The sequence below is a fragment of the Amblyomma americanum genome, chromosome 7 (genome assembly GCF_052857255.1).
Source record: "Amblyomma americanum isolate KBUSLIRL-KWMA chromosome 7, ASM5285725v1, whole genome shotgun sequence".
NCBI lineage: Eukaryota > Metazoa > Arthropoda > Arachnida > Ixodida > Ixodidae > Amblyomma > Amblyomma americanum.
In genome coordinates, this window is record NC_135503.1 from 97,288,651 (window position 1) to 97,313,981 (window position 25,331).

The 25,331-nt window shown below is 50.8% G+C and overlaps 1 protein-coding gene across 1 annotated transcript; it reads left to right on the forward strand.

The window, feature by feature from the left end:
* Positions 1-12,537: 12,537 nt before the first annotated feature.
* Positions 12,538-16,223, forward strand: LOC144099438 (uncharacterized). Its single transcript, XM_077632733.1, has 2 exons — positions 12,538-12,770; positions 13,879-16,223. Exons 1-2 carry the CDS (start codon positions 12,761-12,763, stop codon positions 16,155-16,157), a joined length of 2,289 nt encoding a protein of 762 aa, XP_077488859.1. The 5' UTR covers positions 12,538-12,760; the 3' UTR covers positions 16,158-16,223.
* The last annotated feature ends 9,108 nt before the right edge of the window (positions 16,224-25,331 follow it).

Sequence of the window (25,331 nt, forward strand, 5' to 3'; positions counted from 1 at the left end):
GCAGACGTGTTTCGGAGGAGGCGGAACGATGAAGGCGTCCCTGTTGTCCAATGTCAATGCATGTTAAACGACCTCCACGCGAACGAAAAATTCGGCACACTTAAATTACCCGCTGCGGTGGCTCAGTGGTTAACGCTCTGTCTACTGAGCCAGAGTACCCGGTCTCGTACCCGACTGCGGAGGCCGCGCAAAAGGCACCCGTGTGCTGTGCGATGTCAGTGAACGCTAAAGATCCCCAAGGGGTCGAAATTATTCCGGATCCCTCCACTACGGCACCACTTTCACTCCCTTATTTCTCCCTTCCATTACCGCACAGTTCGGATGTCCACCGAGATATTCAAGAGGGTTACTGCGCCATTTCCTTTCCTCAAAAACCAGTTTTAAGACAATCACGTGACCCGCCGCGTTGGCTTAGTGGTTAGGGCGCTCGACTGCGCCTCAAATATCAATTTTCGTCACGTGTAAGAAGTAGGCAGAGAAAGAAGAAGGCACTGAATCTCTCGCGTTCGCGCTCCTCGAGCTTTCACGAACTTCTTTGCATGGACGCCTCAGAAGCCGCTTGTTGAAGACGCGGCCTCGCCCGATTAGTGTGTCAAGTTCCCGGAAAGGACCGAGATTTCGCCCGATACTTTGCTGCTTCCTCTGCGGCGGCACTCGGCGGTGACCGCCCAAGATGGTACTCTCCACCAGCAGCTGCGGTGAGCTGCCGCTCCAGTGGACAAGCGGTGGGACGGCCGGCGCGCACCTAGGCCTCGGTGTCACACGGCTTGGGGTCGTCGGCCGCCAGCGCGGACTCGACTGCTGCGGGCCTGCATCGACGCTGCCCGGCCGGTATCTGCCTAGGATGCAGATGTCGAAGGCGACGCAAGCCGGCCGTAGGAGACTGGGGGCCTCTGCTTTCCTCACTGCATTGGACCGGGCCTTGGCAACGGTCAGGATACCGCCACCAATGTGTCACCGCAAGCTCGACTCGTGGCGACGTTGCCCTGAAATTTGGCAGCTGGTTGCGGCCGCCTGGGATCCGCCCGGCACCATGGCCGAGGAGACCGTACTGTGCCCTTGTCTCCTCTACACCCGGAGGCAAAACGGAGCCCTTGGTTCAAGTTCGAGTGTCTAGCGACCGTGTCCAGGGGCAGCGGCACACGCACGGGGCCACTCCTCGGTGCCTCCGATCGCCGGGGTGGAAGTGGTGCCCTCATCATTGTTTTACATTTCCGGCTCGCTTTTTTGAGCCAATCGTTGTTCGCGGCGATTGAGTGTGAGCTTTAAACTCCTATTATATTATTGTTTATGACGCTGATTAAAACACCAAATTTACTAGAAATGCCTCGTTTTCGCTATCTTTCCTTGTTCGGACTCTGGCAGCCAGGAAGGACCCGCCGCGGTGGCTCAGTGGTTAGGGCGCTCGGCTACTGATTCGGAGTACCCGGGATCGAACCCGACCGCGGCAGCTGCGTTTCGGTGGAATCGAAACGCTAAGGCGCCTGTGTGCTGTTCGATGTGAGTGCACGTTAAAGATCTCCAGGTAGTCGAAATTTTTCCGCCCTCCACTACTGCACCTCTTTCTTCCTGTCTTCTCTCAGTCCCTCCTCTATCCCTTCCCTTACGGCGCTGCTCAGGCGTCTGCCGAGATGTGAGAAAGATACAGCGCCATTTCCTTTCCCGCAAAACCAATTTTAATTTCCGCTGCCCCAGCTCAGGTGCTTCAGTATCGATGGCAGATGCCGGGGCTAGCAAAAATCTTTTCATTTTTGCTATTATTTTTAATAAAACCACTACCACCAATGTTCAAGCCAGGGAGGAACACAGAGTAAATGGGGGGCGCTTCACTCTGCTTCGGGTTCATTGCTATATAATAGAGCGATCACTCTTTACAGTACAGTGGTTAAAGGGGTCTGCCTTGAAATATCTCGTTTAGTGTTTATTTTATAAACTGAATGTGTTGTGCTCTCGAATCGGAGCAAGAAGGGCGCAGACTGTTTGTCAGGCATCCATTTGCTTTTTATTCTACGTTGTCCGAATAAACTAACTCTGAAAATGTACGCCGTTTTGCAGATTAAACCACTGGCTACAGCTCCACCTAGTGCGGCAGTTGTGCCTGTGGCCTTGCCGTTGGTATCCCAGCTGCTTAGCGATAGAGATGCCGTTTTTGTCCTCTCAGAAGTTTTTCTCCTCAGAAAAGAAGAAATCTGGTGGAGTTTTAGCGTAGTTAACCGAGTAAGCGTGCGAGAGCATGTGTTTACCGTGGTTAGACCACGCTTTTCTTTTCAGATGCGGAGTTCCCGGTTTCGAACCCGACCGCGGCGGCTGCGTTTTTATGGCGGCAAAACGGTAATTCGCCCGTGTGCTGTGTGATGTCAGTGCACAATAAAGATCCACAGGTCGTCGAAATTATTCCGGAGCACTCCACTACGGCACCTATTTCTTCCTTTCTTAGTCCCTGCTTTTCCCTTCCCTTACGGCGCGGTTGAGGTGTCCGCCGATATGTGAGACATACAGCGCAAATTCCGTTCCCCAAAAACCAACCGGAGTTCACTGGTTCGAACCCGACCGAGGCGGCCGCGTTTCTTTAAGGGCGAAAACACTGACGCCCGTGTGCTGTGCGATGTCAGCGCAGGTTAAAGATCCCCAGGTGGTTGAAATTATTCGGGAGCCCTCCACTACGGCACCCCTCTCTTCCTTTCCTCTTTCAGTCCCTGGTTCACCCCTCCCGTACGGCGTTGTTCAGGCATCCGCCGATACGTGAGACAGACACTGCAAAATTTTCTCCCCCCCCCCCCCAAAAAAAAAGCCGCGGTGGCTCAGTGGTTAGGGCGCTCGACTACTGATCCGGAGTTCCCGGGTTCGAACCCGACCGCGGCGGCTGCGTTTTTATGGAGGAAAAACGGTAAGGCGCCCGTGTGCTGAGCGATGTCAGTGCACGTTAAAGATCCCCAGGTGGTCGAAATTATTCCGGGGCCCTCCACTACGGCACCTCTTTCTTCCTTTCTTCTTTCACTCTCTCCTTTATCCCTTTCCTTACGGCGCGGTTCAGGTGTCCAACGATATATGAGACAGATACTGCGCCATTTCACACCCCCCCCCCCCAAAAAAAAAAACAAAAACAAAACCAATCTTCAAATTTTCGTTTTGCGCGACGCCTTGCCCGTTGGGCAGTTTAAAGAAATGTAAATGACGCCTGTCTCACATATCACGGTGGACACCCGAAGGAAAGGAAATGACGGCTTTTTCGCAGATCTCTTTGGACACGCGTAATGAATATATCCGACGCGCGGTGCAGACAACGACTACCAATAGGCGCCGAAGGCTTTTCGATCCAACGAGCTGTCGCGTAAAATGCTGCAGCACTGCTGGGCGCAGTACCGTGTTGGTATACAAGCGAAGGACACAACGGTTCGCGCTTTTGGTTAGCCCTTTCGCAGGGCCACCTGAGTTATCAGAACCGGCTATCACTTACAAGTATACACTGTTCAATTGCATCAAGCGGCAGGCTTTGAACGAAAATCATTAAAATTGCCAAGGTCCTCGTTCGAATTCTTGCAGCCAGGAAGGAGCGCAGATTGAAGGGGAGGCGGTGTTAAACTCTGCCTCTGGTTCAATGCTTTAGAATCGAGCGATAACCATTTACATTACAGTGCTTTACAGGTGCCTACATTGGAAAATATACGGCGTTTTGTAGATTTAACCAGTGGCTACAGCTCCACTCAGTACGGCAGTTTTGTTTGCGACCTTGCCGTACGTAGTATCCCAGCTGTTTGGCAACAGCGATTCCTTTTGTCCTCTCAGGAAATGTTTTAAAAATGTAGTAAGGTTTTAAAAGTTTAACCGCGTAAATGTGCCAAATCATGTGTTTAGCCGGGTTGGCTCGTGGTATTGCTTTTGTGGATCGTCCGCACGCATGGCGACGACATTTGTTCGTAGTAGTGAAGGGTAGTTCATTGGGATGTGGGGAAGCGCCGGCGACGAAGAGTGTTGCACAAGTAATCGATGAAGCAGCGGGGCGACCGCACGGTGACAAGTAGTAGTTACCCGCTTCAGAATACGTGTAATAGTTCCAGAATAGAATTAATTGATGGAGCCAATGTTCTGCAATGCACAACGTGGGAATGTGTTCAAGATTAATGCGAGGCGCGCTCGGCTCCGCCGATAGCCTAGCGCTCTAGTGCAGTGGCCAGCGATGCCGATCGGTTCGCGCTGCCTCGGGTTCGAATTACAGTCACGGCAGCATTTTTTTATGATTATATTTATGATTTGGCCAAGGCCACCTTCAAGCTGAAGCTGCACACAAACTCGGTGAGCCTGTTTGATCACGTGAAGTAGTGCTTTGGCACTAAAAAAATAATAGAGGAAGACCTGACAAGCAACGCTTTTCCGGGCTTTAAGGCATTGCATGCTAAATGAAAACAAGCTAAACACTAAAAAGCAATTAGAAGGGAAAAGCAGGGAAGTAAAGAAAAAAAACAAAGTCCATGGTGCCAGGGTATAGAGCTCCGGTCAGGGTGAGGAGGGGAAAGAAGGCCAAAGTACAAGCATGGGCGAGTTCCTTCTTTGCGTCCTGTTCGCGCTGTTTTAGAATGATGCGTGACTCAACGCTCGGAAAGACTGTCTGGACAGCCAAAGGTTAGTTTTAAGTGCCAATAAGAGTGCCCTCCTTGCTTTTCCAAAGGCACCCCCCTTTACATCTCCTTGCTGAATAGCATTACCGCAGTTCCACAAGTTGACGCCGTAAAAATACATAGGTATATTGCCTAGGATCAGTAGTTGTGCTGGTGACTACAAATTCAAAGAAATGTGCTTAGTGGTGAGCGCTCCCATGACAGGTTGTTCAGAACCAGCACCAAAAAAATCGGCATACGCCGTGACATTCCCTCTTTCTTTATAAATCTTATGTAAGGACGCTGCTTGAATTTGGCAGCATTCTTTTTTCTGGTTATCCAAGGTACAAGCTTCAACCTTTGGCTCTTTTGGAGAGATGTGCTCTGCATCTTTGTCTTGGAATATCAAAACTCTGGGCAATGTTGTGCTGCTCTTGGAGGTGCGAATACCTTATTTAAACTCATGGTTTCAGCTTGTCCCTGTGTGAAATTTTCTTAGAGCTTTATAGCTATTATATGATTAGCTAGCCCTATATTTGCGACATCCTCGACTCTGTTCTGCATCCCATCTGTAGCATTGAACACCTCAACTCAACTCAACTCTGTTCTCCAGTATTATTTGCCCTAGGTATAAACTCCCTAAGACTGTGCTCAGAAATTCTCTGGTATCAAAAATTTCAGTCACAATCAATTTTGTAGTAAAGGTTCACAACCTGCGGACCGATGCTGTTATCTGGAATCATATGTAATGCCACTACTTGAAATTTGCTGCGTTCTTTTTTCTGGCTGCCCAAGGTGCAAGCTGGACAACTTGGATAATTGCCACCACGGTATAGAAAGGAACCAATTGGCATACAACTCACCCCGAGCTTTTCTAACCCAAGGCCCCGACAGATGTACCTCGGAATAGGACCAGTTTGATCTACTCACAATATACAACGAGATACTGGTGATGGAGGTGAAAAACTTTTGTTGATATGAAGGCTTAAAATAAAGAAATTACGCAGGAGAATTGCGGGTGGCCTTCAGGCTAACGGATGTGGCGTCCAAACTGTGCCCGGAAGAGACGTCCTCTGCCAAGGTCACCAGCCGAAGTTGAAGATGCGGCTCGGTGCTGGACAAAGCAGCTTCTACTGCTGCCGACTGGTTAGGTGCGAAGAGGCAGGGGGCAAGTGTGCTGGGTAGGATAATAGAATATGAGCGTAGTCGGTTTGGGCTGCCACATAAGCGGCAGGCCGGCGAGGAGGGCAAGACGTGCTGGAGTAAGAAAGGTGTTGACATCACGATGGCGCCACAAGCGTTGGTGGTGCAGACAAAGGAATTTGTTCGGAGGGTTAAAGTGAGACGAGAGAGGCAGTGGTGCAAGGTGATATCGTGGCACGTGAGGAGCGCGTCGCGCGTATCCACTGCGGGCGAGGTCGGACCTGTTCAGTTAGTCGAATCGCGAGCGATGGAATCAGCTGCCTCCTTGCCAGGATGGGCCTTGTGAGCGGGCAACCTGATGATTTTGGTGGTTTATGGTTTATGGTGGTTAACGTCCCAAAGCGACTCAGGCTATGAGAGACGCCGTAGTGAGGGGCTCCGGAAATTTGGACTACCTGGGGTTCTTTAACGTGCACTGACGTCGCACAGGAGACGGACCTCCAGAATTTCGCCTCCATCGAAATTCGACCGTCGCGGCCGGGATCGAACCCGCGTCTTTCGAAGGTGATGGTGCCAGAACATAAGGTGCCGATAGCCGGAGGTGCCACACGTCCAACCGTGTAGTTGTAGACCGCTGGCACTGGAATAACTGAAAATGTATTCCGCGGAGGTTTGCGTGATGGCAAGTGCAATATGGCTGCCTTTTCGGCGTCTACAGAAGTCGAAGTGTACACTGAGGCAGTAAGCGTGGGTCGGAGGGAGTTGTCGGTGATTGGAAGGGTGTGAACTAGGTAGCGGCGGTACGGGGCGGCTTCCACATAAGCCACGGCAGGTTTTCGTCCGCACTCGCGCTGCTCCGCGGGAGGGGTGGTGTTCAGGATGCCTATTGTTAGGGAGGGGATGGACGGTTAGGAGAGAGGAGAAGTATTAAGGAATGGGAATGAGGTGGGAAGGGTAATAAGAGTGGAGAGAAGTGCGAGACCCGTGTGGGTGCGGGAGAGACGGAGGAGCTGGGCCGTGCGAAGGGCCTCCGTCAGCTCCGTAAGTAAGGAAGTTGTGGAAGCCTATGGACAGTAGCCGAGCCGTCGAGGGAGATACGAGAAGGGATAGGGCCGACTCATACTCCTGGCGAATGAGGCTGTTTACTTATCCACCGCCTGCTAAAACCCTGCGCAAGAACAAGATGCCCCTCCATAGACTACGTAATGAGACATTCCACACCCTCTATGTATTACACGCCATAAACCCGGATTCCATGGCAGCAAAAACAGATTTTTCGGGGAGAAGGCAGACCTGTACCATATGGTATGGGCCTACCAATAAAAAATAATTAGGCAAACGTTTAACCCGGCTAAACCTAAGTAGCCGAAGCGAGAGCCAACACCTGAGACGCAGTTCACGAGGCGTCTCGCCCGCATCACCCATGGCGACTGTTGCCGTTAAACTGTCGAGAGGTTTTGCAATCGGTTGGCACCGGCTGAGAGGCATCGGAGGCTATTTGGACAGACTGATTGATTTATTGATTGAACAGATTTGATTTCCATCCGGAAAAACGTTTCTCCCCGCCCCAGGCACGCAGGCCTGGGAAACGGGGAGTTGTGCGTCCGCGGTTAGAGGCTGGCGGTCCTTGACTGGTAGCGGCCCCTTACGCCAGATGAATGGTGGTGCGCTGGAACTCACGGTCCGGGCTTAGCAGTGTCTCCCCTCGGCTGCTTAGCTCGGTTGCCAGAAACTATCGGCCCAACAGCTCTAGTTCGGCGGACCTGCGCAGAGGTCAAGGCCAACGGGATCCAGGAATGAGGGACTCCGCCTTGTATTTTAAGGGCCGAGACCCACTAGAGGCATCTCTACGAGCACCTGTCTGTAAATATAGAAAAATAAATGCTTTTCACTACCATCCCGCGCTTCTCTGCTACCACTATTTCTGTTCGCCCTGGGAGACTTTAGGCACTCTCAAAGTAGAGCACTGTACCCAAAGTATGTGATCGAGTGTCCCTCTCGCCCCACAGTGTGCGCATCGATCATGCGATCTCAGCGAAGTGTACACGTGGTAAGCCCATACCGGGTTCACAAATGTGCTGGTTTGTTATCGCCTCCACGCAACAGCTTCTCTGCTATGTAATTTTGGGTTTGGTGGGGGTGCCAGCCTAACGCACGGCTCCGGCGTAGCTGCTATTGAGTGACGTTATGGTTGTCACGTGATTAGGCCGAGGCCAGCGTACGGTTTCGCTGGCGGCGGATGAGTGACGTCATAACTGTCACGTAGTTTCTCCTCGGTTCAAAGTCAAACTCGCGCAGACGGCGAAGAAGCTACGGAGGGGAGTAGTAAAATCTTTCGCTTTTATAAACCAAGTAATTGATATAACTCAGCCAACGCGGGAGGGGTGGGAGCCGGCACTCATAAAATGGCGCATATCCACAAGGGGATGGGGGGAAGATGGTGGCTTCGTGGACTTCGGGGCTGGGGTCTGGGGGCTCTCACACATGTGGCGAGGGCTCCTTGTCACCGGGGGTGTGTGTTGCTGAACCGTCAACGTCGCTTGAGGTGACACTGTTGTTGCTACGAGCGTCCTTTCTTTCTATGTTTCCCCTCATATCTTTTTTAACTCTTACTGTCTGCACGTGGCAGCGTTCCTGCCTCAGCTTGAGCCAGTGGGCAGTCCCGTGCACTCTCCTTTCCATTATTTCTGCGGTCGCAACAATAACAGATCATAACCACGCGGTGACTACCAGCCTTGCAAATTGCATGCGTCCCGCAGCGTAGCTCAGTGGTTAAGACGCTCGTTTTAACCACTCCATCAAGGCGAAACGCAAAAGGCGCCCATCTGCTGTGTGATGTCAGTGCATGTTAGACACTAAATGCGGCTTATGTAGTTAGCGATTTCAAAACAGCCATTATTAACTTCGCCCGCAGACGCGTCCACCCCCCACGTGGCAGATATTGAGAATGTGCACCTTAAATTCCGACAGGCGTATTGAGCTCGTGTGGGTGCCGGCTTACTCTGGCAATCCCGGGAATGAGGCCGCCGATAGCATAGCCCGAGGTCTTATTTGCCGGGAAAATGTCGACCCTAGCCGGGATTTCTCTATCACGAGGGAGCGGGCACACACGTTCTCAGAACTTACACAATAAGCACGCCTCGCCCATAGACTATACCCACCTCCCCACCCTCGCCACTCTTACTTCCAACAAATCCTCTAAAGGCGACTCCAGACACAAACTCTTCCCGCCCTCCAGCTCCTATCCCACTTCCGCCCTATATTCCCCCGCAGGGACAGCCCGCCATCGGAACATGGGAGGAATGAGGGTCGAAGGACCCGGACACCCAACTTCTCTGTGTGAACCGGGGTGCCAGTGACATGGCCCTACGTCCTCTGGACACATGCGCGTAATGTGAGTGCTTTGCGGCGGCCCTGAGACTTGAAGAGTCCAAACTGGCTTGTTAATAATGTTTTCCATCCATAGAAATTATTCTGCAGCCCTCCACTACGGCACCTCTTTCTTTCTTTCTTTCTTTCTTTCTTTCTTTCTTTCTTTCTTTCTTTCCTTCTTTCTTTCTTTCTTTCATTCCTTCTTACCTCCCTTTCCGTACAGCGTGTTTCGGGTGCCCGCCGAGATGCGATATATATATATATATAAATGCAAAGTTGAGAAACGCTTCATTTAGACAGAGACTTATTTTTATTTGGAGTCGACGTTTCATACAGAGGCTATCCTTTCTCAAGACTATATATATATATATATATATATATATATATATATATATATATATATATATATATATATATTGTGGGGACCTGCCCTGCAGCCCCCTGAGTTTGCTTTCCCGCGAGGCACCGTGCAGCAGCAGTCACCCCGAGGATGAGCGCGTTCCCTTGCCAGTTACATTAACTGGCAAGAGAGGGCGCCAGCGTCGCTGCGCGGGAGACTGCTGAAGCCCGCCCGCGGGAGATGGGGTCTCTTCGGCCGGGATAATCGCCGCGATCGGACGCGTCGCTCGCGGCTCCGCTCTTCGCCGGCGGGGCGAAGAAGCGACGGGGAGACAGGCTCCCGTACTCGTCCCGTCCGGCCTGCGGAGTTTATATCCCTTGCCCTAGCGCGGGCGAACATTCGCTCGGAACCTTGCTGGTGAGTCGGACGTCCTTGATTCATTAGCGTACCTTGTTGCTAGCTGGCGTTATTGTTTCTGTAGCAATAAATGCCTGTTTGTGTCAGCCAATGTGTCGTTCCTTTGTTCCCCCAGAGCAAGTCCCGCCGTGGTCGGCGAGCGCTCGGTAGCGTACGCGATCACGGGGTGGGGTCCGGGCGGCTTTGAACCGTGTCAGCCGCGATTGAGTGGGGAGAAAGTACGTATCTCCCCAATTCAAACCCCACATCTGGCAGCCCAACGTGGGGCCTGCTCTTGGAACATTGGACGACTGTCGGTTCGGTTCGAGGAACGCTCTTTGTCCGGACTTGACAAGTGCTAGGCCTAGAGTGAATTTTGATCGCTAGGACCTGCGGCATGCTTTCTTGAGTGCGAGGTGTATTGCGCTGCAGCATGTCTGAACTTTTCGACATGCTCAGCACATTTTTTTTCCCTGGAGTTTCTTCGTGAGATTGACTTGGTCCGCATCGAGGGAGTTCGAGGCCTAGCGCCCGCGGAGTCGCCGAGCCCGAAGCGAGTGAGTACGGAAGCCGCGTGGGTGGTCCGAGTTTCTGTATATATTTTCTCTACTATCTCTTTTTCGACTCTGGGAGTCGCGGCTCCGGGAGCCGGGTGGCCTGGGGCCACGGGTGCCGCTACGAGCTCGCTGGTATTGCAGCTCGGCACCGGGCGCTCCGACACCGTCCGATACGGTGGGCGCCGACCGCTCAGAAGCTGCTTTGTGCAGTGAGCGGGGTAGGACCACCCCACAAAGCTGATGTCTCCTCGCGGCTGCGCGCACAAGACCCGTTTCGGGTCTTTGGTGTGGTCACGGTCGTTGTCGGAGTGGTCGTTAGGCCTGAGGCTTTTCGGAGCTGCCTGCACCACATTAAAAGAGACATGACCACCGGACCGTGACGTTGAGAGGGGGCGCACTTTGCTGCCCGTCCGTTTTTTTTGCAACCTCGCACGAACTGAGCAGTCTCGTTCAACTCAAGAAAGGGCTTTGTTCACTCGAACTTTGCGTTTGCACAGCCGCCGACACGTTTTGCTAGCGAGTTAGGCATTGTGCCACGAGGCCCTTGCGGATGCCGTTTCCCCTCCCGTGACCTACGTTAAAGGCACGCCGAGAGCGTTTCGACAATTTTGCAGATCCGGTGGAGCCACCCAGGCTTGCTGACCGGTGCACATCGTCTCGCTGCCACCTGCTGCGACGGAGCGGCCTGTATCCTGTTCGCCGCATCCATCCGGGGCAGCTGTGGCGAGACCAGACAGCAGTCACCTCCGGCTGCTGCTGCCCTGGCGACTACTGCAGGATCCTGGCCTGCAGTTTTCCCACCGGCCTTCGATTCGCGGGCCTGCGGACACGGTAGTCCGCGGGCCATACGAGTCGTCCCAGCGGAGACCTTCACGCCGCCTTCGGAATACCGCGGAAGTCTGCGTGGACGCTGTCGGCGTGACCTCCGCTGCAAGACGTGCCTCAAAGACATGAAGACCAGGAGACTCCTCCATAGCATGTACTTTCAGGCGCGTGGGTCTATTTAAGGTTGGGGGGATGTGGGGACCTGCCCTGCAGCCCCCTGAGTTTGCTTTCCCGCGAGGCACCGTGCAGCAGCAGTCACCCCGAGGATGAGCGCGTTCCCTTGCCAGTTACATTAACTGGCAAGAGAGGGCGCCAGCGTCGCTGCGCGGGAGACTGCTGAAGCCCGCCCGCGGGAGATGGGGTCTCTTCGGCCGGGATAATCGCCGCGATCGGACGCGTCGCTCGCGGCTCCGCTCTTCGCCGGCGGGGCGAAGAAGCGACGGGGAGACAGGCTCCCGTACTCGTCCCGTCCGGCCTGCGGAGTTTATATCCCTTGCCCTAGCGCGGGCGAACATTCGCTCGGAACCTTGCTGGTGAGTCGGACGTCCTTGATTCATTAGCGTACCTTGTTGCTAGCTGGCGTTATTGTTTCTGTAGCAATAAATGCCTGTTTGTGTCAGCCAATGTGTCGTTCCTTTGTTCCCCCAGAGCAAGGCCCGCCGTGGTCGGCGAGCGCTCGGTAGCGTACGCGATCACGGGGTGGGGTCCGGGCGGCTTTGAACCGTGTCAGCCGCGATTGAGTGGGGAGAAAGTACGTATCTCCCCAATTCAAACCCCACAATATATATATATATATATATATATATATATATATATATATATATATATATATATATATGTGTGTGTGTGTGTGTGTGTGTGTGCGTTTGCATAAGTACAGTATTACGACAAACGCGACGGGACTGTACTGTTCGTTTTAATGGTTTATTTTGCCAGCAGTTTCGGGAATGGCATTCCCTTCGTCAGGGCAGGCTTACAATGAAACAGTTTTGTGAATATAACGACACAGAGGGAGCGAGGAAGTACAATCTCCGCCCTCAAAGCAAACTTGAGAGTGAGGGCGATTTATTTTTGTGTTAATACTTTCTTCTTTCAACGTTCTTTGGGCCAATAATTTTTTCTGCTCTTTTTTACTTTCGTTTTCTCTTTCAAATTCCTCTCCGCCTTTTTATCACGCACTCGGCCTTCGCTCAATATTTTTGCTCTTTTTTTTTTACCCACGGCTTTTTCACGGGCAGGGGTGGAAGTGCTGCGCCAATTGCGCCATTCTGTGCCAATTTGATCTCCTGTGCCAAGCTGCGCCTAAACGGCAATTTACTCCCACTGCAAGTATACAGAGCCAAATTTAGCCGAGTGTTAATGTCGGCTGGGCAACACTGGGTGCTCCCTACGAAACGGACGCAACCGCATTGGCATCGACAGTTGGGTTCGCTCGGTTCCATGGAGGGAGGAAAATTTTCCCTCTAAGCTCAGTTCGCTGGTGTCCCTGCACGTGGCGGCCGGCACGGCAGTCACGAGAGGCTTGCACAAGCATGAGTAAAAGTAAGTACTTTTAACTATTATCTGGTAATATAGTTTGAGTGTGGGCGGTATTGTGAACTTACCTCACTTAGCAAGCTGTATTTATTGTGCGGACGAGACGTTCACTCGCATCATTTGTGCGCTTTTTTCAGTAATTTAGAACTCCAGAAAGAGATGCGGAGATTTCGCGATCCCCGCGGGATGGTATGATGCCGCGTTCGCAGCTCTAAGCAATAAGCGCGCAACGATACAATCGCAGAGCCAGCAGTCCGGAGCCAGTGGAAATAAACGGCGTCCTGGCAATAGGCCCGGCTGACTAGCGGCAAACCGAACTACCAGAGGTTCGGTTGTTTTGGATTCCGGACACCTTGTATTGGAACGCAACCGCCAGCGTGAGTGGGCTGGGTAAACAGCGCGCGAATAGAATTTTCTTTACCGGAACTAATTTAACAAACGAATTACGAACTTCTTACACGTGGAGCTGCTAAGGGATGGGCACCGGGCTTACTACCCGTCGTGCTCGCATTTAGCACGCAGCAGTGATGACATTGCTTTGGCTTGGCCTGGCCAGCTGCGTGGTTACATCTTCACAGCGGCGCGGCCGGCGACCCCACGCTGCTCTCACCTTTCACAGCCGCACACGGCAAAGCGTTCGCTCCGATCTTCCACTGCGTGCACCCGCGTGCACTCTGTTGCATTTTTTTCATATATGCTTGTGTAATAAATTCCGGGTGCGCATTTTCGCGAGGGCGCAAATTATGCGAGTGAATAGGGTAAGTTAGGCCCCTCCTTGGTCCTGACACAGTATATTCGAGATTCTGCTGCACTCTTTTGGTGGTTTGGTTGTGGCTATTAAAAAGTTATGCAGAACTGAAAGGCTTTAAAGTTTACCAAGCAAGTCCTGTCGCTCGAATTCTCGGCGCAGTGTTATGTGACAATCGGGCGAACAGTGCAGGTCCTTTTTCTTTATAGTTCTCACTGGAATAATGCAATTAAGTGGATTGAGTGGGGCAAATTTTGGTATCAAACCTATTTGTATACTTGTTTCTGTGGTGAGCGAACTGACACTTGTTGCTGGTTTTGTTTGAAGACAGTTTTTGATTCGTGGCTTTTTTTTTCTTTTGTCTAGAGCGGTGCACTAAGCTAAACACCGATGTGTTAAGGAAAAAGGACTCCAATGGAGATTTAATATCACTCTGGTGTCGACCAACTTCTAAGGACAGCGATGCCTTTTGTACGCTTTGCTGCACCACTGTGCATTGCGGGCAACATGGCACTGCAGCGGTATACCGCCATGCGAGCTCTCAGAAGCACATCGCACAAGCGAAAAGAAATCGCAATGCAGAAGGTGTTCTTACCAAGAGTTCAAAGGTTCAAAGCACTCTGGACCAACACAGTGCGACTGCAACGTCACTTCAAGAAAAGGTCACAAGAGCAGAAACTCTTTTTGCGCTCTCCGTGGTAGCAAACAACATCCCCTACACATATGGAGACGCAGCAACAGCGACATACCGTCACATGTTTCCGGATTCAGAAACAGCGAAAGGCTTCCAGTGTGGACGCAAGAAACTTTCGTACATTATTTCTGATGGCCTGGGGCCATATTTCAAGGCAAAAGTAATCCAAGAGCTTGACATGCCCGACACATTCTATACCATCATGATTGATGAGTACCCAATCCCTGAGGCCAAGGTGCAGCAGCTGGACGTGCTTGTCCGCTACTACTCTACCAGCACTGAGAATGTTGTGGTGGAGCATCTCCAGTCCTTCCATTTGGGCCATGCGACCGCTGATCAGCTGTTTTCCTGCATTGAGGATGCCCTCAGTGACGTTCGCAAGAAGAACATGGTATGTTTTTACAGTGATGGCCCTAACGTAATGAAAAGCCTTAAGCGAAGGCTAAAGAAGGAAGTGAGCCCAGACATGGTTGACATCGGTGAATGCGGCCTCCACAAAGTTCACAACGCTTTTGCTGCTGGGCTGGATATGTTCTGTGCAGAAGTGGAGTCTCCTGCAACTGATGTCCACTACTACTTCAAGTTTGCCACAAGGCACGCGGACATGAAGGAGCTGCTGAGTGATCTAGGACTGCCCCAACTAGAGTTTTTGCGGCACGTTAACAGCAGATGGCTGACACTGCTTCCTAGTGTCGAGCGGATACTAAAGTCATTTGATGCCCTCAAGGCATTCTTCTCCAAATCTGGACAGCCAAGGTGCTCATCTATGAGGCACGGTCGTCTGTCATCTGCGTTTTGTGACAAAACACTGCGAGCAAAGTTATTTTTCCTTCAAAACGCTGCTCAGATATTTGACAGATTTCAAACGCTCTTCCAAAGCAAGGACCCTCTCCTGCATGTTTTCTATGATGAGATGTTGGTTCTCGTGAAACAGGTCCTTGGGAGGTTTCTGCGCCAAGAGTCATTTGCAGGTGCTACTGGCTCACAACTGAAAGAACTTGATGTAGAGTCCTCTGAAAATTGGAAGGCAAAACCTGAAATTGGCCTCGACATGGAGCAGTCAATGAAACTGTGGAATCCTACTGAGAAGAAGGCATTTTACATCAAGGCAAGAGCCTTTTACATAGCTTGTGCAAAGTACCTGATCACGAGGCTGCCACTGAACAAGCTGTTGTTTCATTTAAGGTTTTTAAACCCAGACACAAAAGGGAATTCTTTCACATCGTCACTGCGCTATGTGGCTAACGCACTGCCTCAGGTCATTCCACCTTGCGATGTGTCATCCCTCACTGATGAGTGGAATTCGCTTATGTGCGAAACCAGTGACTGGGAACTGTCTCCTAATGTGGTCACCCATTGGTCAAGTGTGTTTGCATTACAGACACCTGCTGGTCAGGCTAAGTATCCAAGGATTACTAAGCTTGTCAAAGCAGCCCTTTCATTACCTCACGGAAATGCCGATTGTGAACGAGGATTTAGTGAGAACAAACAAGCACTCCACCATCGAAGTACTTTGTCCATAACAAGCATTTCCAGCCTTCGTCAAACCAAGGCGTTCATGAAGCGGTACAGTGGAGATGCTACAAAGGTGTCTTTGACCAGGGACATTCTCAGGAATGTCGAAAAGTCTTACAAGGTGTACCGGGAGCGAATCGAAGAAGAAAAGACAGCAACGTCCCAGAAGCGAAAGCATGAGGAGGAGGAGCCAACAGAAGTATGTGAGCGAAAGAAGCTGATAGACGAGAAGTCTAGCCTCCAGCAGCGACTGTCATCTCTCAAAGCTCTACTTGCAAGTGCACAAGAGCTTATAAGCAAAGGTGTGGCTGACAGGGACATGGACAAGGTAGAGAGTGGCAATATTTTGCTGTGTGATGTGAACTCTAAACTGCCTTCTGTGATAGAACGAATCAAAACGGTTGACTCAGCTCTTCAGTCTATGAAGGCCAACTGAATCTTCATGTGATGTTTTTGTGCAAACCCCATTACAGAGATCTCTTCATGTTCCTAATGTTAATTGGCAAGGTATTTGCCTTTTATATGGCAGTAGCTAGTTCTAGTCCACTTTGCTTCTCCAGTCTATGAAGGCCAACTGAATCTTCGTTATGTGATGTTTTTGTGCAAACCGATTACAGAGCTCTTTTCATGTTTCTAATGTTAATCGGCAAGGTCTTTGCATTTTATATGGCAGTAGCTAGTTCTAGTCCACTTTGCTTCTAGTCATTATATTTGCTGCAAGCCAGTTACCACCTTTGATGCAATTTTTACTTGCTTTCTCTTATACATTCAGTAGTAAACTAGTCTGAAATAGTTAACCTTAATTGTCACAGCTAATTATTGTCATTGTCATATATGGGGTGGTTTTGCACTGAAGTGCTCTGGGTTTGTTGACACAAATAAAACTGTCGCCATTATGTTGTTGTTTTCTCTTTTTCTGAACTGAAATTAATAACATCTAATGTACTGCTGCTTCTGTTTGTTGTAGCTGCCACATGTCTTTTTTTTTCATGAACTGTAGCAAATATCTTTAGAACAATTGCAGTCCTTTTCATGAATTCTGGCCTGTGGGATCCGTGATCAATATTTATGCAATTTTTGGTCCAGTTGCAAACAAAATTGCTCTCAGTCGCATTTAAATGTCGCCATTCTGCTCCAAAGTGCTCCAAAATAGCCTAAAAATTGCTCCAAACTTGCTCCAAAATGGGACTTTTGCTGCTCCAAAGCTGCTCCAAAATAAGACTTTTGCTGCTCCCATGCCTGCTCCAAAAAGTTGGAGCCTGCTTCCACCCCTGCTGACGGGAAGCGCACTGCCGGACACGGGTTCAAACGGCCTAGTATATTTATGGGTAGAAGGGCGCCAGGATGTCTGGTAGAAAAGACCGACAGAAAAGCCTACCGAAGAAAAGAAGCAAGTATACGCATACGAAACGGTCGCAGGTTGCCGTTGCGGCGCGCAACAAGTGTCTCTCGTGCTCATCCCCAGCAAGCGTCTCTGGACACCTGATAGGGCCGCCCGCGCGTACCCGACGGCGTCTTGCGGGGGTGTCGTAGAGAGACAGGGGGGGGGGGGGGGGGAAGGAGTGCGCCTTACCGGTGCGCAGAGAGCCGTGTTTAACGCTCCTTTCCCTTTTCTGTCGCTATTCAAATTCGTTTTCTTTTCTACTCCTTTACTATTTCCACCTCCCCGTTTTTCGCCGCGGTGGCTCAGTGGTTAGGGCGCTCGACTACGTTCGCACCCGACCGCGGCGGCTGTTTTTATGGAGGAAAAACGCTAAAGCGCCCGTGTGCTGTGTGTTGTCAGTGCAAGTTAGATATCCCCAGGTGGTCGAAATTATTCCGGAGCCCTCCACTACGGCACCTCTTCCTTTCTTCTTTCATTCCCTCCTTTACCCCATCGCTTACGGCACGGTTCAGGTGTCCAACGATATATGAGACAGATACTGCGCCATTTCGTTTCCCCCAAAACCAATTATTATTATTATTATTTTCTCTGCGTTTTTCTGTGTTTTATTCAGCCGCTGCCCCTGTGAGAGCTGCTGCGCGGTCCATTATACGGCCCATTGCCCTCACTCTCAAGTTTGCTTTGAGGGCGGGGATTATACTTCCTCGACCACCTTGTGTCCTTATATCGACAAAACTGTTTCATTGTAAGCCACCGGCCGCGATGGCTCAGTCGTTAGTACGCTGGGCTACTGATCCGGAGTTCCCGGGTTCGAACGCGATCGGTAGTGGTTGTCGGTGGTGGTAGTGGTTGTTTATTAAAATAATAGTAAAAGGGAGGGAAAAGATTCTTGCTAGCCCCGGCATCAGCCATCGATACTGAAGCACCTGAGCTGGGGCAGCGGAAATAAAGGATAACAGGCAGAATGGAGAAAGGAAATGAAAGAGCTGAGGGGACAGGAAGAGATGATAGGGGGAGAAGTAATATGTACAAACTATTTACACAATAAGAAATGTGTCCAGGTTGTGCGCGTGATTTGTTCATTTTAGAGGAATTAAATCACACATGCGCACAGCACTGTGCTGGCTACAACTGGAGTGGGGCGTCCGGTTATTAATCGTTCAAGGTAGAACTCGCGGAGCGTTCGGTCACTGCGTGTAACTACCTGACGGAGAACAGACGGGACGTCAAGCCCGTGTGTTCGAGGAATGCACGGAGGCTCACGAAAGTTCGCTCACGAGTGCGCGCACTGTCCTGCGGCTACAATAGTGTCTTGGTGGAGTCCGGTAGTATGCCCTGCGCCCTATCCCATACAAAAAAGTCCTATGGGCGTCTATGGAAAAAGCTATGTCCGTCTATGGCCTTTTATGAACGTTTATAAGCACCCATAGAGGTGCTTATTGACAGCTATTGAAAAATCTATGCCACTAAAGCTATAGCTTTGAACCATACAATTGTCTTAAGCTCACTATAGAAAAATATGTCAGCCTGTATAGACAGCTATAGACAGAAATAGGAAAGGTCTATAGCTATTTGGGCCAAAATTCTATAGCTGGCCATAGGACATTTTTGTATGGGATAGGCCGCGAGCATATCGCGACGAGCATTGGCGAACGCGGCACAGTGAAGGAGCAGGTGTTCTAGCGTTTCCACTGCACCGCATCCGTCACACACATCACTCGTCGCGATTCCGTGACGCACCCGTCGTTCCCCGGGCCACACGCAGCCAATGCGCGCGCGGAGGATCATTGCACGTTGTGACCGTGTAAGTACGCGACCGCCGGTGATACTGTCGATGATACGCACGTCCTCCAGCGCAAGGGGCAGATCGCTGGCAGGTAGTTGGTGTGGAGTGGTCGCGAGGTCGTCAGCTTCTTCGTTGCCGGCGATGCCGCAGTGACAGGGCACCTACTGTGCACGCACGGCACATCCTCTCTGCGCGATGCGCTCGATGCGCGAGCGAATTTCCCGCACTAGTGAGGTACCGCGGCCGTTAGATTGCAGGCGGCTGTGGGCGGCGCGGGAGTCGCACAGCAGAGCAGTTAAAGATCTCCAGGTGGTCGAAATTATCCCGGAGCCCTCCACTACGGCATCTCTTTCCTCCTTCACTCGCTCCTTTATCCCTTCCCTTACGGCGCGGTTCAGGTGTCCAACGATATATGAGACAGATACTGCGCCATTTCTTTTCCTAAAAAAACCAATTATTATTTAAGGCTGCCCTGACGATGGGAATACCATTCCCGAAACTGTTGGCACAATAAACCTTTAAAAAGAACAGTCGCGTTTGTCACAATACTGTACTTACACTTGTAAAACTGGCACATTGGAACCCCTAATGAATATATATATATATATATATATATACAGTATAGAAAGATAAACGTATTTGGTTGCTAGAGGCAAAAATTCAAAGTTGAAAACGCTTCATTTAGCCATAGATTTATTTTGAGTCGACGTTTCGGACAGAGCCTGTCCTTTCTCAAGACTATATATATAATTCTAAGGTGAAAACGCTTCATTTAGCCATAGATTTATTTTGAGTCGACGTTTGAGAAAGGACAGGCTCTGTCCGAAACGTCGACTCAAAATGAATCTATGGCTAAATGAAGCGTTTTCAACTTTGAATTTTTGCCTCTAGCAACCAAATACGTTTATCTTTCTATATATATATATATATATATTTATGAAGGGAGCCAACAGTCACCGAAACCAAGGTGCACAGGGGAACGTTAATTTTTTTTTTCTAATGTGTTATGCTTATAAGTGGGATAATAATACTTAGATTAATAAATCGCTTAAAGAAAATTACTTATAAAGCAGCAGAAAAAACAACCATGCCGCCGGTGGGATCCGAACCCACGACCTCCGAATATCGCGTCCGGTGCTCTTACCAACTGAGCTACGGCGACGGCTGTCCAATCTGCTGCTCTCGTGGGTATTTATGTTTACTGGGTGTAAGCGAGCCTTGAGAGTGTTCACCAGCGCCACCCTCGACCCAGTAAACATAAATACCCACGAGAGCAGCAGATTGGACAGCCGTCGCCGTAGCTCAGTTGGTAAGAGCACCGGACGCGATATTCGGAGGTCGTGGGTTCGGATCCCACCGGCGGCATGGTTGTTTTTTCTGCTGCTTTATAAGTAATTTTCTTTAAGCGATTTATTAATCTAAGTATTATTATCCCACTTATAAGCATAACACATTAGAAAAAAAAAATTAACGTTCCCCTGTGCACCTTGGTTTCGGTGACTGTTGGCTCCCTTCATAAAATTTGTCAAACGGGCCCCTCATTTCCTTTAACTTGTCTGCTAATATATATATATATATATATATATATATATATATATATATATATATATATATATATATATATATATATATATATATATATATATATATATATACATATATATATATATACATATATATATATATATATATATATATATATATATATATATATATATATATATATATATATATATATATATATACGCACACATATGAAGGGAGCTAACAATCACCGAAACCAAGGTGCATAGGGGAACGTCTTTTTTATTGTGTTGTGCTTATCAGTGTGATAATATTACTAAGATTAATAAATCGATTAAGGAAAATTACTTATAAAGCAGCAGAAAAAACAACCATGCCGCCTGTGGGATCCGAACTCACGACCTCCGAATATCGCGTCCGGTGCTCTTACCAACTGAGCTACGGCGACGGCTGTCCAATCTGCTGCTCTCGTGGGTATTTATGTTCATTTGGTGTACGCGAACCTTGAGAGTGTTCACCAGCGCCACCCTCAATCATAGCGGCGGACGTAGCACGTCCTGTAATACCGCGAGCGTGACGTGGAACGTCATCTAACGGCGAGGGCGGAAACTGTGCGAGAGCCCTCTTAAACAACCTGTGGCATCAAGACTGCCAGAACCGAGACACTCGTTAAGCTATTAGCAGACAAGGTAAAGGAAATGAGGGGCCGCCGCAACTGCCGACCGCAACCCATGACTGTGACGCCTCTGTTCACATTGACGCTGCCGCACTACCCCCGAAAATGCCGCCTACATTAGCGCCGAACATGCCGAACCAGATAAGCAGCCTCGACGACGAAAATGACAGCGCCAACCTTACCGCACTTCCGCCGCAAATGCCGAGAGAGACGAGCAACCCAGACGACGTTGTTAGCGCTGACCTCGCCGTTTGCATTGATGGGCTGGAGGTACACGCTCTGGTGAATACCGGGGCGGACTGTGCTGTGCGATGTCAGTGCACGTTACAGATCTCCAGGTGGTCCAAACTTTTTCCGGAGCACTCCACTACGGCACCTCTTTCTTCCTTTCTTCTTTCACTCCCTCCTTTATCCTTTCCCTTACTGCGCGATTCAGGTGTCCAACGATATATGAGACATACTGCGACGTTTCCTTTCCCCAAAAATCAATTATTTTTTGTGGGCCGTTGGCACGTATTGAGACCATATTTGTTGGATGATAGTGAAGGGTGGTTCATTGCGACGTGGGGTGCGCCGGCAGCAAATACTTGCACAAGTAATCGATTAAGAGGCGGGACGAAAGCACGGTGACAAGAAGCAGTTGGTTGGTTGAGAGCACATACCTACTACGGTGGAGTGGCCAAGACACAGACGGGGCATTGCTGAAAACAGGAAAGTTTAGAAGAGCACCCTCTGCGGTGGCTCAGTGGGTAGGGCGCTCGGCTACTGATCCGGATTTCCCGAGTTCGAACCCGACCACGGCGGCTGCGTTTCGATGGAGACGAGACGCAACAGGCGCCCGTGTGCTGAGCGATGTCAGTGCACATTAGAGATCACCAGGTGGTAGAAATTATTCCGGAGCACTCCACTACGGCACCTCTTTCTTCCTTTCTTGTTCCAGGCGCGGATCACGGATTGGGACAAGATGAGAAATTTTACCCAACCACAAGAACAGGCGTTCGAGGAAGAATCAGGACGAGCTGAAACGCAACATACCTACTCCGAATAGGCGAGGGACCAGAAGAAAGCCCTCAAAAATTTACCCAAGAAATCGCAACGACGTGTGCTGTGCGATGTCAGTGCACGTTAAAGATCCCCAGGTGGTCGAAATTATTCCGGAGCCCTCCACTACGGCACCTCTCTCTTCCTTTCTTCTTTCACTCCCTCCTTTACCCTTCCCTTACGGTGCGGTTCAGGTGTCCAACGATATATGAGACAGATACTGCGCCATTTCCTTTCCCCCCAAAACCCATTAATTAATCGCAACGACGTCGCAGACGCCATACATGGACGCCAGACTGACCCACATGTGGGCGGCCCGGCACTCGTTAACGCGGCGGTGGAAACGTGAGAGATACAACATAAAGCTGGTCAAGCGAATAGCAGTCTTGAACAAACAGATCGCCGAGCGTGCGGCCAAACTGTGTAGGGAAAATTGGATGAAGACCTGAGACGGCCTGCAGGGCAAGCTCTCGACGGGGAAGACGTGGTGCCTTTTGAGGCATCTGATCGACCCACTGAGTAGCAAAACTGCGACCAGTCGCAATCTCACCAAAGTATTGAACACGTACAAGGGAGACAGCCGCAGGTTCCTGCAAGACCTGAAGGCGGAGTACATAAAGACAGTGAAGCGACAAGACACGGTGCCCGAGATGTACGAAGGGCCCGACAACAAAGAGCTGGACCGGCCGTTTACCATGACGGAACTGTGAATAGCGATAGATGAAAGCAACAAGAGAAGTGCACCCGGCAGGGACGCCATAACTTACAAACCAGTCAGTAACATGAGCGGTACAGCTGCCCGTGTTCTCCTAGAGCACATCAACGAAACCTGGGAGAGCTCGCGGTTGTCGAAGGTATGGAAGTACGCCGAGGTCCGCTACATTCTAAAGCCTGGCAAGGCCCTCACGATAGACAACACGCGGCCCATCTCCCTCACGTCCTGCGTGGGGAAGGTGATGGAGCGCATATTCCTTCGCCGGCTGCAGAAGCACCTCGTAGAAACGGATCAGATGCCGGAGACGATGTACGGCTTCAGGCAACATCTCAGCACCCAAGATGTGATGATCCAACTCCACGAACTGCTCGTCAAGTCGGTGCCCGCCGCGCTGGCTCAGTGGTTAGGGCGCTCGACTACTGATCCGGAGTTCCCGGGTTCGAACTCGACCGCGGCGGCTGCGTTTTTATGGAGGAAAAACGCTAAGGCGCCCGTGTGCTGTGCGATGTCAGTGCACGTTAAAGATCCCCAGGTGGTCGAAATTATTCCGGAGCCATCCACTACGGCACCTCTTCTTCCTTTCTTCTTTCACTCCCTCCTTTATCCCTTCCCTTACGGCGCGGTTCAGGTGTCCAACGATATATGAGACAGATACTGCGCCATTTCCTTTCCCCCAAAACCAATTATTATTATTATTACTCGTCAAGTCGGCAACGAGGCACGCGCCGCGCGGGATACTCGCCCTCGACCTGAAGGGAGCGTTTGACAACGTGTTCCACCTGAGCGTGTTGCAGAGTCTGAACAAGAGCAGACGTGGCTGAAAGACATTCGGCTGCATAAAAGATTTGCTGCCAAACCGAACGGCGACCATTTGAATAGGGGAGGAGAAGGAGAACCCTGTCGAGCTCGGCGATAGGGGCACCCCTCAGGGATTGGTCTTGTCCTCCCTGCTCTTCAATCTGGCTCTCCTGCCCCTGCCCGATCTACTCGAGTAAATTGAAGGCGTGGACCACGCGTTCTACGCGGACTATATTAGGGTGTGGACGGCCCGAGCCGGGTCTGATGCCTGGATGGAGGAAGCCTTGCAGCGGGTGGCGACCACCGTGCACGAGTACGCAAAGTCGTGCGGACTGAACTGCACTGCCAAAAAATCAGAGCTGCTCGTGATCCAACCGGGAAAATCCAAGAAGGAGCTGCCGCCGAACGTGATCATCACCATCGACGGAACGGCTATCAAGCGAACACAACAGATTAGGATTCTCGGCCTACAACTTTAGAGCGACGGGAAGGCACACGCCGCCGTCACAAAGGTCAAGACTACAACCGAACAGATACTTTGTATGCTTCGGAGGGTATCTAACAGAAACCGAGGCTTTCAAAAGGACGATGCCATGCGCCTGGTATGCGCGTCCATCTTGTCGTTGGTTACCTACTCCGCCCCGTATCTCATGCTGAAGAAAGCGAATAGGAACACCCGAAACACGATACTTTGTAAGGCAACGAAGCAAGCACTGGACATGCCCATATACTCGTCCACGCAAAGACTGCTAGTCATGGGCACTCACAACACTGTGGAGGAGCTCATCAAAGCCCACCTCTCTTATCAGAGAACCCGGTTCAGTCGCACGAAACACGGACGAGCCGTCCTACGCAAGATAAGATGGCAGATCGAGCCAGTACTCATCAAGGCGGCCCATCCGGAGGACTGGAAGACGACCATTCAGACTAAACCCCTTCCCCGGAACATGACGCCGGGCAAGGATGACGAGAGGCGCACCGCGCGGGCCGAAGGCATAGCCCGGAAGATGGAAGAGAACCCCAGGGTCCTCTACGCGGACGCCTCGCTCCGAAAACAGAGTCACCGTGCAGCGGTGGTGGTTACGACAAAAGACAGGCTGATCGTCAGCGCGTCCCTGAAGACAACAGACCCCGCAGTTGCCGAACAATCGGCCGTGGCCCTCGCACTCGCACAGCCGAGCGTGGACACCGTGGTCACCGACTCAAAGACAGCTTACGGAAGCTTCCGCAGGGGGGTAATCTCCTCCGTGGCCCGAGCCATTCTATCCAAGTGCAAGCCTCCGGGAAGAGCCATAGAGCTCGTGTTGATCCCGGCTCACTCGCAGGTAGCACGCAACATCATCGCCGATTACCATGCCCGAGAAATGTCAGTCTGGGTCGAGCACGAGCCGGAAGAGCTACCGCACCCGTTTACCAGCTTTCGGGACGTTACCCGAATGTACCGAGAGGAAAGGTGCAGACTAATAATAATAATAATAATAATTGGTTTTTGGGGAAAGAAAATGGCGCAGTATCTGTCTCATATATCGTTGGACACCTGAACCGCGCCGTAAGGGAAGGGATAAAGGAGGGAGTGAAAGAAGAAAGGAAGAAGAGGTGCCGTAGTGGAGGGCTCCGGAATAATTTCGACCACCTGGGGATCTTTAACGATCCGGAGTTCCCGGGATCGAACCCGACCGCGGTGGC